The sequence below is a fragment of the Anneissia japonica genome, unplaced genomic scaffold (genome assembly GCF_011630105.1).
Source record: "Anneissia japonica isolate Jap-2015-1 unplaced genomic scaffold, ASM1163010v1 scaffold287713_len945575_cov184, whole genome shotgun sequence".
Lineage (NCBI taxonomy): Eukaryota > Metazoa > Echinodermata > Crinoidea > Comatulida > Comatulidae > Anneissia > Anneissia japonica.
The window spans coordinates 851,067-867,891 of NW_022725774.1; the positions used below are offsets into that span (position 1 = coordinate 851,067).

Genomic DNA, 16,825 nt, shown 5'->3' on the forward strand with positions numbered 1-16,825 from the left:
GTATATATATATATATACACGTAATTTTCGAATATATTACTACTATTCATAAATACTACTACTGCAAACTACAAATCAAACTTCAACAATATGAAACAAAGTATACAGTATGTATGTTCAGTGCTTTTATGTTCTTTAATTTGCATTTGACTTTTGTGGTACAATAAAAAATTTTAAAATAATTAAATGTACGAGAAACATAAACAGGCAGATATATTTTGTTGAATTGTCTTTATGTGTATATTACCATATTTTTGATTGTTAAAATATCCTGTATTGGGTTTTCTCGCTTTAGATGATGAAGAAGGTAGGCCTATTTAAAAAGAAATTTCTTACATCAATTATTCTTGCAAGGAGATCTTCAGCAGTTGCTACTCCACCATAATCTGAAATCATAGGCTCAGGATGCCAAACAGCGGTTGTTAGTCTGTTACCAATGCAAGTAATATTTGCCACTGACTGTCCATCTGAATATTTCGAAATTACTTAATAAAAATTAGGACATACTGTAATTTGCCAATTTATAATATGGAACTAGATGATAATCTAGACCACTTGCACTTTTTACATTCTTACATTTAAGGATGCAATGTTATAGCTAACAATCTTATATGGTAATGATAGTGGCAAGGTCATAGCAATAGGGTCATTATATCTCCACAACCACTGGTGGTAAAGAGTTAATTGTGGTGTCAATATGTTCGGAACATTAACATTTCTATTTGGTTTAATAGAAAAGTTTGCTAGAAAATTAACCGGAAATACTGTTTTTGACTTTTGACATGTTTCGAATGTCATAGATATTGAGTCCTTATTATCTCCACAACCATTGGTGGTAGGTAGTTAAGTTTGGTGCCAATTTGTTCGGAATACTCATGTTTCTATTTGCACTAACAGAACATTTTAATAAAATACGACCGAAAAAGCTGTTCCTGACCTTTGACATGTTTGAAGGTCATAGCCATAGAATCTTCATATCTCCACAGCCACTGGTGGTAGAGTCAATTATGGTGTCAATTTGTTAGGAACATTCATCTTTCTATTTGGTTTAATGGAACAGTTTGCTAAAAAAAAAGACCGGAAATGCCATTCTGACCTTTGACATGTTTCAATGTATATATGCCTATCCCTATTCATACTTAGTGTGAGACTTGATTGAGATCTCAAATTATTCATTTACACATGTTTCTGTTTATTTGATTGGAAACTTTTCTTAAAACAAATATGGCAATACTGACCATTCACCCATGTTACAAGGCATTAATCACATGCCGCTGGTGTTACTTGTATAGCGCCTTTCTTTTCAGTTATGAAGCACTGTAACCGACTCTCAACAGTAAGTCAAAAACATCTCATCCCCAGTAAAGTTTGCATAGAATCAAACCCAAACCAAAGTGTGCTAACATAACTAATGCAATAAAGTGTCTGGAACCCAAAATATGTAACAAAACGTAATTTCCAGCTTCATTACATGCTATGTGCGTGGAAATGAACATACAACGCGTAAATTATGGAAAGAGTAGGAATACTGAAAATGACATGGCCCGGGCTTTATCAATCTCTTAGTAAATGTCTTAAGTTAAAAAACATAAGATGACCCTAAGCAAATATCTTAAGATGATTTATCAAACCATTATTAGCAAAATCTTAATGTAGAAGTCGTCTTAGATGGCGCATGCGTACAATTGAGCATGCGTACAATTTAAGCAATTTTAAAGCTAAGCCATATTGATCAATCTGAATTAAGCAAAAAAAATTTTTAGTTTGCTAAATCCGGCCTTGAAACATTCTTTAAATTATCTGAGAAGTGATATTGAGAATTTTCAAATTTTAACACACACGCACGTCACGAGGTGTGCGTGGACCGTAATGGCACACGAAATAAAACCATGTAAAGTGTTTTTAAAACCGCCTGTTGGTAATGCCACACAAATTTTTCCTTCACATAACCTATATATATATCAGTCTGATAGCGTCGAAATACAGTCTGCCACCCTCTGTGTTCTATTTTTTTTTACATCTTTTAAGAAAGAGAGATAAAAGGGCTCCAAAAATTCATTCTTTTTGACCATGATGACATGATCAAAATGAAAAATAAAGGGACACTTCCGAAAGATAATTGTCTCAGCTATAACATACTCACAGGTGGGAGACGATCGAACAAGAATAAGCGAGATATGTTCAAATGAGTTTAAAAATAATGACGTTATCAATAAAAATTCAGTATTTTTAAATTCAGAAGGCAATATGGTGACGTCACAATGTCCGATCAGCCATAATGATCTATAGAATCGTATCTACAACTCATGTGCTTTCAAGAATATGTAATAAAAATTGCGGGTCGTGACCTTTCATCCTGAGAAGCTATAACTGATTAAAAATATTCATAATTTTAATCATATACTGTATAAATTTGGACGCACATGTACGCGCACGGTAAAAAGCGCAAACGGAAAATTAGGGTACATGACTTTCAACCTTGACCTGAAGTTTATGCTCTCTTAATATGATTCAGAAATGATGAATGGTTAAGATGATATGGGGTCATCAACATTTTGAGGAATCAAAGATGAGGGGGTCAGAAAATACAAAATGTAAAAAGAAGAAAGCAAATTGTCTCAGCTATAACATATTCAAAGTTGTAAGATGATCGACCAAGGATGAGATACGCTCAAATGCGTATTTTCAAAAATGACGTCATCGATAAAATTCAGTTTTATTGAATTCAGATGGCAATCTGTCTTTGGTGTCAAATTGATTAGTGTCTACATCTATTAGTTATAGATATGAAATGCCGATTTGCTTTAATTGATTATATTATTATACTATATTAGCAGTATATTAGGGTGCGTTCGAGCCAGAAAAATATCCGTGCGAGGTCTGTGTATTTACATGGAAGTTAAATGCCGTGTGTGGCTCGAACGGGGGTAAGATGTAAAAAACATCTGGAACACGCTCGCATATTTTGACCACCAAATTTAGGGTTATAGAACCGTGTATCACTGTCAAAGGCCATTATCGCGACCATTAATCATGTTTTAATGACTCTACCGTCTGGCGGTCAACATGAATTCAATTCAACACGCGCGAAAACCATAGGCCTGTCCAGTTTTACAAAAACAAATGCATTCGCTGACCTGTTGTTAATGTTTTAGCATCATCTTCATCATTTCAACATGTCTGTGTGGACCGAACCTATGATACGTTACCTTCTCTCATTGTGGGGGGAGACAGAATACAAAGACAACTGGACGGCACCCCCCGAAACAGCGGTATTTACAAAGAAATAACTGCAAAGATCGAAGAAAAATTTAGGGGAAAGCTGACGATGACACAGGTCACCAATAAACTGAAGTATTTGCACAGGGGAGTACAGTACAAGTGTGTGAAGCGTGGTTAGAAACGTAAATATTGCGTGGCATGATGGGATATACTATTGCCTCGCTGACCTCAAACGAGTATTTCCGAGGTAAATTTTTACACGGTTAGACAAGATAAGTTTGTGCTCGAATGCGGGGACCCCCTGTGGTGTAAAGCCGTGCGTTTACCTGTCATATACACAGAATTTAATAGGCATGTATGGCTCGAACGCACCCTTAGTTACAGAGATATATAAATCCATTGAACTCTTAGTCGGAGGTGCACTTCAGGTCACTTTTTTATCATATATTCAATTAGACCGACATGATTTGATTTATTATATTTCTTGAATTTCTAAAATTGTCTACTGACAAAATTAGCGAAATTAAACCTTGTGACATAGGTCAATGATCAGTATCGGCATATTTGTTTTAAAAAAATGGTAAACATTTGTTTACAAGTCCTATGCAGTATCTGACCATTCAATACCTGGACGGGTAAAATCGAATTAGTGTTTGACAAGTTAATGAAGATTTATGACCCATTAAACAACTGAACATACTTGAATGAGGCATGGCTAGTTGATGATCACAGCAGGCAAAATAAACATGAGGCCTGACCCTAGTTCTAGCCTCTTTTTTTTGTTTTAATCTAATCGATTTTTGTTTGTGGTTATACTCTATGTATAATTAATTATGGAAGTAAACATTAAAGTTATGAATGGAAGTTGTTCACTGTGTATTTTTATTGTTTTATTTTTTAATATTAATGTACCAGCAAACAACACAAGAGTGATATTTGGCTTTAGCAAAATAAAAAAAAGCCTCCCTCCCTTAAAAAGCATTCCATCCTAAGTGGCGAGTGTACAGTAATTGCTGTTGGATGTGAAATTTAAAATAAAAATAACAAAAGCAAAATAAGAAGATTGAAGTTTGTCATAGTCGTATAATAATTCATTATTGTCCATTCATAAACAGAAATGTAATTTTTGAACTGGCATTTTGTACAATTGATTATTATTTGTGATTGTCTATTCAACAACTATACTAGAAAAGTATGTACATAAAATAATAGTGATAATACTCAATAGTGAATACTGTTAATGAGTTTGACTAGTATCATGTGCTATGTTTATGCTGAGAAACATTTTGACCTGTAGTTGGACCAGCTGTTTGGAAACATCACGTCACTGTCAGTGGCGGCGCCAGTGGGGTGGCGGGGGTCACAAGCCGGACAGAGCTCGTCGGGCAGTCAGACCATAAAACATATAAAAATAGGCCCACACCAAGCCAACACAGGTCTGTTACAGTCTGAGAGTGCCATTTTCGGCCATCCAGAGGTTGATATTCTTTTAAAAAAAAATCTCATTTGAGAGGGGTACCACCTCTCAACCCATTCCTCTAGCTCGAGCCTAAACAAAATAGGCGGCCTATTTTGTTTTTCCAAAATGGAAGCCAGTGGGCTTGACACTCAGCCGATGGGCGGGCCACGCCCGTCATTAGTAATCCCCACTGATTGTTGGTACGAAAACGTACATTCAATCAATAAACGTTATTTTTATCAAATGTAAATATGATTTAGCTTTAGTTTAATGTAACATTCGATAGATTTGAAGAATATAAAGAATTTGCTAAAGGTAGACCAGGTCCAATTAGGCTAGGCTGAGCTGATTATACATATATATATTGCTAATATACGCATGCACTATCTCGCCACTATATATTTTATATATTTCCAGTAGGGCCTAATAAATTTAAGTATGCTATCCCACCTATGAAATATTGTGAAATATTTGTTTTATTTAGTCCATCTTTAAAATATCATTTCGTGAAATATTGCACACAGGTAAGAAGTGAACGTGCCACAGTTTGAAACTGATGGGCACAGCCATGTTTTTTGTCTTGTCTTGTCTCCGGTCAACCACAGAGCGTTCCTCCTTGTTTCTCTTTTGCGCTGTGGATACGTCTACTTCCAAAGTGATGGAAATACCAACGCGCTGATTGGCCGACTTGGCTTTTCTGCACAAAGCATGAGACGTAAGCATCGGATCGGAGTTTAGTTTGCTAATGTAAACCTAATCCCGAGTAAATCATAATGCTTTGCATCGGCTGTACCGTGTATACAAATACACTCTTTTTATACTACTACTACTATAAAACTAGGCCTTTTCTAGATAGAAGCAAGGACTAGGCTAGCCTAGGCCTAGATTCTAGATGATGGAATGGAAATGCAGGGAGAAGCCCAGTCGGCTAGCAATCGGACGGATGGTAAACAAGCCTATGCATATATAAATTGCCTTCGTGAGGTGGAGTTTTTGAGTGTTTTGTGAAAAAAACAAAAACAAAAAAATTCAGGTCAGGGGCTTTTCCGACGGTCAGGCGGGGATGCTAACCAATTGTTTTATTTTATATGGCATTTGAAGCATGTCAATGGTCAAAAATGGCATTTCAGGTCATTTTCTAGCAAACTTTTTTATTAGACCGAATAGAAACATTAATGTTTCGAACAAATTGACACAACAATTACCTCTCTACCACTAGTGGTTGCGGAGATATGATCACAATATGGCTACGACCTTGAAACGTGTCAAAGACACGGCATTTCCAGTCATTTTCTAGCAAAATGTTCCATTAGAGCAAATAGAAACATGATTATTCTGAACTCAAAGTCACCAAAATTAACTCTCTACCATGAGTGGTTGGATAGATACGACGACCCTATAGCTATGACCTTTGACCCGGACATTTTGACCTTTCGCCACATTTTGGAAATGTGTTACTAAGCTAAAAAATGATTCTTTGACCCTAAGCCAATTTCTAAAGTCAAATTCTCTGGACCTCAAAATGCATACAAAACCTGGTCTGGCTACTAGGGTAATTCACTTTAAAGTGATTGAGGTGGATATACAATAAAAAATCTTGTAAAACTGAAGATAAAAACTGAGGGCCAGGTTTAGGGGCTGATAAATTAATTATTTTCCATCTTAGTTATTATACAGTGCTCGTCTTTCGTTGATAGGTAAGCAATCTAATTTATTTTGCAATACATGAAATGAGGATGTGCCAGGTTGCAAAATATCCCCCGTGAAAAATATTAGGCTTAGAAATCCATCGCTGCATTTCGAAAATATGAGCACAAATTTTGGGGTTGTGTAAAAGGGTAAAATCGTACATAATGGCCTATAAAAAAATTGCCAAAAAAATTGTTAAAGTTACTCTATTAATAATGGCCTATCAAAAATCCCCTTAGAAAAAAAAAATCATCTTTCTAGTTCCCTTTTAAACTGAATACACAGCGCTATAGTTCCATCACCAAAACAGCGGTTTGGTCAACACTATGTTGCTATTGGTATATTTTACAGTGAAAATGCTGAATAAGTTTAAAGAAATCTATTTGAAAGAATATCGTAAAGCAGCGGAAATTCTTCATTGTATACCTTCGCTATTAACTCCAAAAAAGCCGTCAGTCCGAAGACAAGCATACTCTCCCACATTTGATGAACTTAAGAAACAGATTCCTCCATTAAGACATGGGTTTGGTGAACATTGATTGACAACTGCAATAAATAAAACAATTATAAAGGCTATTATCACCATCTTTCAAATAAAGAATTACAAAGAAAAAAGTGAAAATTAATTTTTCTTCAATTTCAGATACTAGTACTTGATCAGAAAGGAATTTGTTATGCATTTATATTTAAAATCATAAAATGATATTTTAATAATTGTATTTTGACATGATAAAACATTCAGAACCAAGATCGTTTGGCATAACTGTTTCAATTATCGTTTTTAACCAAAATGTAGATAGCGACCCAAAAATAGGCCGCCAAATATGTTCAGTAAATATTGAAATGGTTACACCCAAACAGAATTCCGACAAAAAATAATTTTGAATCAATCGCCCGAACTGGAAACAGAAATTGAATATTAAATTATCTTAAAATTAACTTAATATGGAAATCAATACAAAACTCTAAGAAATTTCTGAATAATCTTGCTAAATGGTCAACTATATGGTAAATTAAACCTTGTCCGCGTGATAAAGTAATGTTACCTCTATTCAGCATTCAATGCTTCGTGTATGAACCTTTCAGACGAGGCCTTTTGTTGACACTTAAAACATGTTTAAATCATGGAGGAAATATTTTCCATGCTTGAATACAGTACACAGTGTCGTATATTATCATATTGCCTTTTCAGCAAGGGTTCATAATAAGTTAATAAAAAATAAAGTAACATGTCTTAAAATTGAAAACAATAAATAAAAATTAAATACCAAGAGGCGATTCAAATTCATGACGTTTGATTTTCTTATTCCCTTCGAATACATCACTAACCTATCGAATCATCCATGTCGACATGGTAATGGCAGTAATGTACAGTCGTTGCTGAAACCCTTGTTTTGTTTTGTAGGTGTAGGGGGAATCCTGGGGTCAAACTTAAAAAAAGGACCATGAACGTTTGTTGAAATAACCTCTAGTTTATGTGTACAACATTTCCTACACATTCAAAACTGGTGACGCTGGATGCTTTTACATTTATGGTAACAGCAAAAATAACAACCAGAACAGCAGTGAGGTGCTGGGGTTGGGATCATTATTTTATTTATTCCATTTAATGCTCTACACCTACAGAGAGTCTCAAAGTGCTCAAAGCGTAGAGTAACTTTCATCTCCCCTAAAAGGTCTTTAATATGCTAGTGTTCTATATTTTCCTCTAATATTGGTTTTTTTTTAGAAATACAATTATTAATTTTTATAAATTATAATGCTTAGAACGGCAGAACTTCAATGAGTATTTGATCAATACAATAAGCACCATCACCATGACAAATGTTAATACACACAATGTTGTTGCTATTGGTAAATTTTACAGTGAAAATGTTGAACAAACTGAAAAAAAAAATCCATGTGTGTGAATGTCGAAAAATAGCAGAAATTCTTCATTGTATACCTTCACAACGAGTTCCTAAAAAGCCGTCAGTACAAATACAAACATACTCTCCAAAATTTCCATGACTTCTGTAACAAGTTCCACCGTTAAAACATGGGCTTGTTGAACATGGATTAACAACTGCAATAAAAATAACGCAAAAGTTTAACACTTATAGAGGTTATTATTAAGGTTTATCTCATGGAAATTATGAAATAAAGAAACAAAATGAAAGCTCATTTTCATTTAATTTCAAATACCTGTACTGTACTTGATCAGAAAAGAATTTGTATTATATTTAAAAACATGGAAGAATATTCTAATAATTGATTGATCTTTGACACAAAATTTAGAAGCGGTATCGTCTGGCGTAGCAGTTTCTATATACAGGTTGTTGACCTTGTGTTCACTAGTTTAAACCAGCACTTCACAAAATGTTTAAGTTCTAGTTCATTTTTGGTCATATACAGTATTGAATACAATACATGAGATTAGCTTTCCTGGTACACTAATATACTAAAATATAAGATATAATTAAGATATTGCACAGAATAAGACACACTGAGAATATAAAAATTTAAATAGAGCAAACAAATAAAATTATCAAAGAAATCTTAAAGAGATGCCAACTTTTTCATTCCAAAATCATTTAAAGTAAGTTTCAAATTTTATTTTATTTTATTTTATTCTTTGTCTTTATTTCTACTATATATGTTTCTTGTCACTGTACCACTTTGAAAATCAGTACTTTGGTACTGAAAGTGCCTACAGTATAAAGAGAGATTAAATAAATAAATAAATTGTCTAACATCTTTCCACTAGGAATGAATGAGTTGTGTGTCTATTTGTTTTTATGTCAATGAAGTAACAATTCTACCTGAGTAGCTAAAGCTGATATGATTTTGAAGTCGGTGGTTATTATCATACATTTTGTTTAACATAGCAACTTTAATAATTTCTTTCAAGATTTTATATTAGGGAAATTCCATAAATACATACATTTCAGACACTTTGTGAATCTATATTTTCATAATGAAGCTTGTAAATTATTTTGTATGTGTGCATTACATCTACTAGTTAGTACTGTCAGGCCACCAACTTTTATATTTTAACTCGTACACGTCACAGAGATACGGGTCAAAATGGCCCTGTGAAGGACGTAATCAAAGAAATCGACTTTTCCTACAACAAAATACATTTTTAAAAATCTCTGTGATGTGTTAGGCATTTTGAAAAAAAAAAATTCTTTTGTTATCCACTAATGTGTGGGCTCTCTAGCAGAATATAAATTGAATTTGATTTTTCCATTTTCTTTAGAAAAAAACATCATAAAATTACTGTGACGGACATACAATTTTATTGTGATGGACATATTTGTCAGAATTGTGACAGACGTACATATCTACATCTAAAAATACACACACACACACAAAAAAATCTACAATCTAAATGGTTTTATTGTTTAAATCCTAAACTCGCTCCTATGATATAAAAGTACCAAAATATGCTATATTATAAACTTTTTCAAAATAATGAGTGTAGAATATATCAAAGTATTTGGGTCATTTTTTGTCAAATAATCCTCCGTTTACTCATTTGATTTTGATTAGTTGGTTACAATAATCTAATGATAGGATCAAAATGAATGATAGCAAAATTTAGCCTTTTATTGGTTGCTGTTTTATTTATAGCCTTATGCCAAAAAAGGGTGATGTAAATTCAGGGTTTCTTCTGAATCCAGGAGCTTAAAAATACTTGAATGAAAAATGATACACTGTTATACATCAAGAGTATAGCTATATTTTCGCCATACCGTATTGTCTCTAATAAACGCCCCTCTGAGTTTTTTTCATTTTGCGATGAGTACCCAATCAATTAACATGGGTATCCAGTCCATAAAAAGGTAGACAAACAAGGAGTAATACCGTACTGTGTGCTGCTTTCTTTGATATGAAATTAAATAAATACTACTCGAAAAAGCTTACCCTAAAATGTTTGATGTTTACTGTCTTCAAGATCACTAGGCCTATTTTGTGTTTCTCTCATGGTATTTCGTTAGCCTTGTAAAAACAGGGTAAAGCTGCAAACTGACGGCAAACAACGGGTAATCGTGTATTGTTAATGTTTTTCGCGTGTTTGACGCTGATTTGATTCAAAATGTCTGGTCAATGAAGTTTATACCGTAGTGATGTTTCTTCAAGTTGAGGGCAGATGTTTTGCGTGTGGTGGTGCAGTGCTAGTTCATGAGGCCGACATGTTTTTGACAAGCATGCGATTGCTGTTGTGAAAGGAGAAGCACCGCGCTGCATCGTCGGACATTTACCCCAAGAGAACTAGAAGATATTTCATTTCTTTTTGAAACACAAGGAATTATTGATGTTCAAATAACCAGCAACAAATGAAGGAACAGCAAAATAGCAGGAGGCCTGGAGATACCCTGCACATTAACTTGTTCCTCTACAAATAAAGAACTTATCGACCATTTAAAGCAGCTTGTTTCGGTAATTTTTGATTTTACAATTCACCTCTAGTAAACGCCCCCACGTCAAAGGTCAGAACAGCATTTCTGGTCATTTTTTAGCAAACTGTTTTGTTACACCAAATAAAAACACGAATGTTCCAAGCAAATTGGTACCAAAAGTAACTCTCTACCACCAGTGGTTGTGGAGGTATGAGGATTCTGTGGCTATGACCTTCAATCATGTCGAAGGGCAGAAACGGCTTTTCCGGTCGTATTTTAGTAAAATGTTCTATTAGAGCAAATAGAAACATGAGTATTCCGAACAAATTGGCACCAAAATTAACTCTCTACCTCCAGTGGTTGTGGAGATAATAAGGACTCAATAACTATGACATGAAACATGTCAAAGGTCAAAAACAGCATTTCCGGTCATTTTCTAGCAAACTTTTCTATTAGACCAAATAGAAACATCAATGTTCCGAACATATTGACACCCCAATTAACTCTTTACCACCAGTGGTTGCGGAGTTATAATGACCCCATTGCTATGACCTTGCAATGTGACAAAGGTTACAAACAGCATTTCCGGTCATTTTATAGCAAAATATTCTATTCGAGCAAATAGAAACATGAATGTTCTGAAAAAATGGGTACCAAAATTAACTCTCTACCACCAGTGGTTTCGGAGATATGACAACCATATAGCTATGACTTTTGACCCTGACCTTTTGACCTTTTGCCACATTTTGAAAATGTGTTACCAAGACAAAAATGTTTCTAGGACCCTGAAGCAATTTCTGAAGTCAATTCTCTGCACCTCAAAGTGCATACAAAACCTGGTCTAGCTCCTCGGTATTTGAAATTGCATTAACATTTTTAAATCCTTGTTATTTTTAAACAAATGTTTTGTGAGGAAGATAAGTATGCGTATTTTCAAAAATGACAGATAAAATTCAGTTTTCTGAATTCAGATGGCAATATGACGATACGTTCAAATGAGTTTTAAAAAAAAGATGTTATAAATAAAAATTCAGTTATTTTTAATTTAAATAGCAATATGATGACGTCACAATGTCCGTTCAGTCATAATGATCTATAAAATCATATCTAACTCATGGGCTTTCAGAATATGTAATAAAAATTGGGGGTCACCTTTCATCATAAGGAGCTATATCTGATTTTAGCATAATTTTACTGTATATCGACACAAATGCATGCAAAGTTCACTATGTTTGATGCGTGCGTACGGCATTGTCATTAAACATAAGATGATAGAAAAGATCGGAAATATGTGAAAACAATGTCAGGAACCCAAAAGAAGTACAAAACGTAATTTCTAGCTTCCGTACGTGCTGGGCGCGTAAAAATTTGCGGGCGTAGTGGAAAATTTCAAAAAAATTTAAAATGCTCAAAATGGCCTAAAACATGCTCTACTTAACTCAAAAAGTGATTTTGCGCATTTTTGAAATTTTGACGCACACGTGTGCGTGTGTTATGAAATGCACGCATAAAATTAGGGTACATTACATTAAACATTAACCTGAAGTTAATGCTCACTTAATACGATTTCGAAATGGCAATTGGTTAGGCTATGACTGATAATGTAAAAACGCAAAATTGCGCGTAGATGAAGCAGAATATTCGTTGAAGTGCGTTGTGCGTAGCTCGCAGCAATTTTGAGATATCGTTCGAACAGAAAACGGGGGAAAGAAAGAAAAATAAACTAAATTTGAACTCATCACTGAGGACGAGTTAGGTGATCCGCCGCACTTTGACCCTCAAGGAAGTTTGCGCGGTGCAAAATGAAAAATTTTTAAATGATGAAAATGGCCTAAAGTATACTAATATACTGCTAATTCAGTTTTTTTTAAAGAATTTGGAGCATTTAAAAAAATTAACGCATGCGTACGCATACGCCATGACGCACGTGCGCATGGAATGTCAAGAAATGTTCACTCATGATATGAGATATATGTATTAACTCTCATTGACAAACGCCTGTTGTTAAGGGACTTATTATCATTCATAACAATTCAGTTTTTTGAATTCACGATCAGCCATAATGATCTATAAAAGCATATCTAATACTGCTTTCAGAATATGCAATAAAAATTGGGGGTCACCTTCCATCCTAAGGAGCTATTCAACTGATTAAAAATATTCATGATTTTAGGCATATATAAATTTTAACAAACGCGTAAATAAACGGAAAATTAGGGTACATGACATTCAACCTTGACCTGAAGTTTATGCTCACTTAATATGATTCAGAAATGAATGGTTAAGATGATATGGGGTCATTAACATTTTGAAGAATGAAAGGTGAGGGCGGTCAGAAAAAAACATTTGTTTTGATTATGACGACATCATCAAAACGTAAAAAGAAGTCACATATATGAAAGAGAATTGTTTCAGCTATAACATACTCAAAGTTGAGAGACAATAGACCAAGGAGATACGCTCAAATGCGTATTTTCAAAAATTACATAATCGATAAAATCAGTTTTGTTGAATTCAGATGGCAATATGATGACTTCACAATGTCCGATCATGATCTATAAAATCATATTTACAACTTATGTGCTTTCAGAATATGTAATAAAAATTGGGGATCACCTTCCATCCTAAGGAGCTATAACTGATTAAAAATAAGCCTGATTTTAGCATATTTTCACTGTATATCGGCACAAATCCGCACAAAGATACCTATGTTTGATGTGCACGTACGACATTGCTATTGGCCATAAGATGACCGAAAAGAATGGAAATTTGTGAAAACAATGTCAGGAACCCAAACTATGTGAAAAAACGTAATGTCTAGCTTCCGTACGTGCCGCGCGCGTAAAAATGCATGCGCGTAGTGGAAAACTTCACAAAATTTTGAAATGCTCAAAATGGCCTGAAGCGTGCTCTGATGTAGTCAAAAAGTGATTTCGAACATTTTACACGTAAAATTCAGGTACAGTACATTCAACATTAACTCGAAGTTAATGCTCACTTAATACGATTTAAAAATGGCAATTGGTTAGGCTGATATGATCGATAATGTAAAAACGCAAAATTGCGCATAGCTGACGTCATACATGACTGGTCACCTTGAAAACCTTACCGTGACTATTCCAGGCCTAGCCAAAATGATGTGTTGTGTGAACAGAAATGAGAAGAAATAAAAAAAAGAAGATGAGGATGATGATCCTGACAATAACAAGAGGTGATCCGCTCGAGAAGCGAATAGGCCTGATTTTAGCATATTTTCACTGTATGTCGATACAAACGCGCACAGGATTCCTATGTTTGATACGTGCATATGGCATTGCTTTTGGCACTAAGATGAATAAAAAGAATGGAAATTTGTGAATATAATGTCAGGAACCCAAAACATGTAAAAAACATATTTTCCAACTTCCTCAAAATGGCCTGAAACATGCTCTAATTTAGTCAAAAAGTGATTTTGAGCATTTTTTTATTTTGACACACAAAATATTTTGGTAGGTCATATTCAACATTGACCTGATGTTTATGCCCACTGAATATGACTGAAAAATGACAAAGATGATATGATCAATAATGTAAAAACGCAAAATTGTTGGTAGATGAAATCACGCATGGCTGAGAACATTGAAAAGCTTACTGTGACTATTCCAGGTCAAGCCAAATGTTTGTTGATGTTGACAATTATATGTAGCACGTGGCGATTTTGAGATATTGTGGGAACAAGAAATTGGGAGAAATGTAGAATAAAAAGAAAAAAACTAGATTTGAACTCGTCACTGAGGACGAGTTTGGTGATCTGACACTCAGAGAGTGCACGCGGCGAGGATTGAAAAGTTTTATATGCTAAAATATCCTCTAATTAAGCTACGTTCAGACTTGGAGATAAGCCGGGCTTAAGTTAAGCCTGGCTCACCGTCAAGCCTGGCTTAACTTTGTCGGGCGTTCAGACTACCAGGATTAGCCAGGCGCGAGAATTGAATATTAATGAGCCGTAACCAGGAAACGTGTTTTGAAACAATGTGCTCGAAACGTACGCTCGCTCACAGCACACATAATTTAATGCTGATTGGTGATTTTGTTGCCCCCCCCCCCACATCACAGTGATTAAAGCCTACTATAGGAACACAGCCTGGCTTAAGATAAGCCATATAGATCAGACTGCAGGTGGTTAAACCTGATGAGTTGAGCAGGGTTTAACCACCTATTTTGAACTAGGCATTAGTTTTTGAAAAAGAGTAATTTTTAGCATTTTAAAAGATTTACGCATGCGTACGCGTACGTCTTGACGTCCGTGTGCACGGAAATGACACAAAAAGTTGACTCCTGATATGAAAATAGCGTCACAAGGCAAAAACATGTAACCAAAATTTCCAGTTTCAGTATGTGCTGTGCACATGGAATGAGCATACAGCACGTAAATTATGAACGATTTTGGAATGCCACATAAATTTTCCATTCATATCAACAATATATCAGTCGAAAAAAAGTATGCCACCCTCTGTCGGTGAAATTATTTTGTCATTTATAAAAATTTGGGAATGGCACAAAAAGTTATTCTTGATATGAATACTGTGTCAATAGTAATTGTTATTGTCGTGATGGAATAATAGACAATAACTGGATTTGCGTCAGGAGAAACATGTATAGGTGTAATTAGGTGGAAGGGCAAAATCTACGTCAGGTAGGGCAAAATTACACCTATACATGTTTCTCCTGACGCAAATCCAGTTATTGTCTATTATTCCATCACGACAATAACAATTACTATCAACACTGCAGTACCCGCTGCTTACTAGGACTCGAATTCAACTCTGGCCATCAGGCGCAAGCTCGTTGGTCTAGAGGTATGATGCCAGGCTAGTGATCTGGAGATCGTGGGTTCGAGTCCCACCCGAGAACAACTTGCGATTTTTTTCGCAGTTGTTTTCAAATATACTGAGTATTCGGCACATTTCCACGTTAGGTAGGGCAAAATTACACCTATACAAATACTGTGTCAGGAACCAAAATATGTAACAAAGCGTAATTTCCAGCTTCAGTAACTGCTGTGCTCGTGTAAATGGAAATGAGCGTAGGACACGTAAATTATGGAAAGTTTTTGAGTGCTGAAAATGACCTGAAACATGCTTTAAATTCTGAAAAGTGATATTGAGAATTTGCAAATTTTAACGCACGCACACGTCAACCCTGTTGGCTGGTAATGCCACACAAATTTTCCTTTCGTAGATAGCGTCAAAATACAGTCTGCCACCCTCAGTCTTTTTTTCACAAAACTGAAAAAATAGAGAGATGAGAGGGGTCCAAAAAATCATTCATTTTGACCATGATGACATCATCAAAATGTAAAAGAAGTCACATATATGAAAGAGAATTGTCTCTGGTAAAACGTACTCAAAGTTGGGAGACGATTGATCAAGGATAAGCACGCATGTGCGTAGCTTGCAGCAAATTTGAGATATCGTGCACACAAAAATGGAAGGAAAGGTGTAATAAAAAAAATAAGAAGATCTCTGACAATATAAAAAGGTGATCCGGACTAGATGCGGATCACAAAAAAAAAAAAAAGATCTCTGACAATAAAATTCCAATTATTTTGAAAATGGTTAGTAAATTTCTAATTGTTTTATTTCACAAAAATATAATATTACTCTGATTCTGATTTGTCTCTTGCCTTTATTTTAATATCTAAATCATAATGTTAAAAGTTGTAAATAAGATTTTATTTAATAAAGAGTCAAGAGTCTGGTTTGATAAGCTAAATTTTGTCAATTATTTCTTACTAATTTGTATTACTAGTCGATGGAATATCACCTTTGCTGAACCACACATATCGAGGCAACAAACGTTTCAAAATCTACAGCTCCGTGTGAAGATTAAATTAGTAAGTTGTATGGAAACATTTAGTTTTTGGCATGATTTGAACTCACGTTAAAGAAGTAATTATCACAATTACAATACATTATATATGTGTGTGTATGTGTGTATGTGGGTGTGTGTGGGTGGGGGTGTGGGTGTGTGTGTGTATGTATGTACATGCATGTACATGTATACACAGGTAATGTATGTATGTATGTGT

The 16,825-nt window shown here is 34.7% G+C and overlaps 1 protein-coding gene across 1 annotated transcript in view; it reads right to left on the reverse strand.

The window, feature by feature from the left end:
- LOC117112893 (adhesion G-protein coupled receptor G7-like) overlaps positions 1-16,825 on the reverse strand; it is a gene marked incomplete at its 3' end in the record, with an annotated part of 49,096 nt that overhangs the window by 14,764 nt on the left and 17,507 nt on the right. The window contains exons 7-9 of the mRNA XM_033256106.1: positions 8,316-8,435; positions 6,797-6,916; positions 337-467 (exon numbers count right to left, since the gene is read on the reverse strand). Coding sequence (XP_033111997.1) covers positions 337-467; positions 6,797-6,916; positions 8,316-8,435 — 371 coding nt within the window. The remainder of the gene's footprint in view (positions 1-336; positions 468-6,796; positions 6,917-8,315; positions 8,436-16,825) is intronic.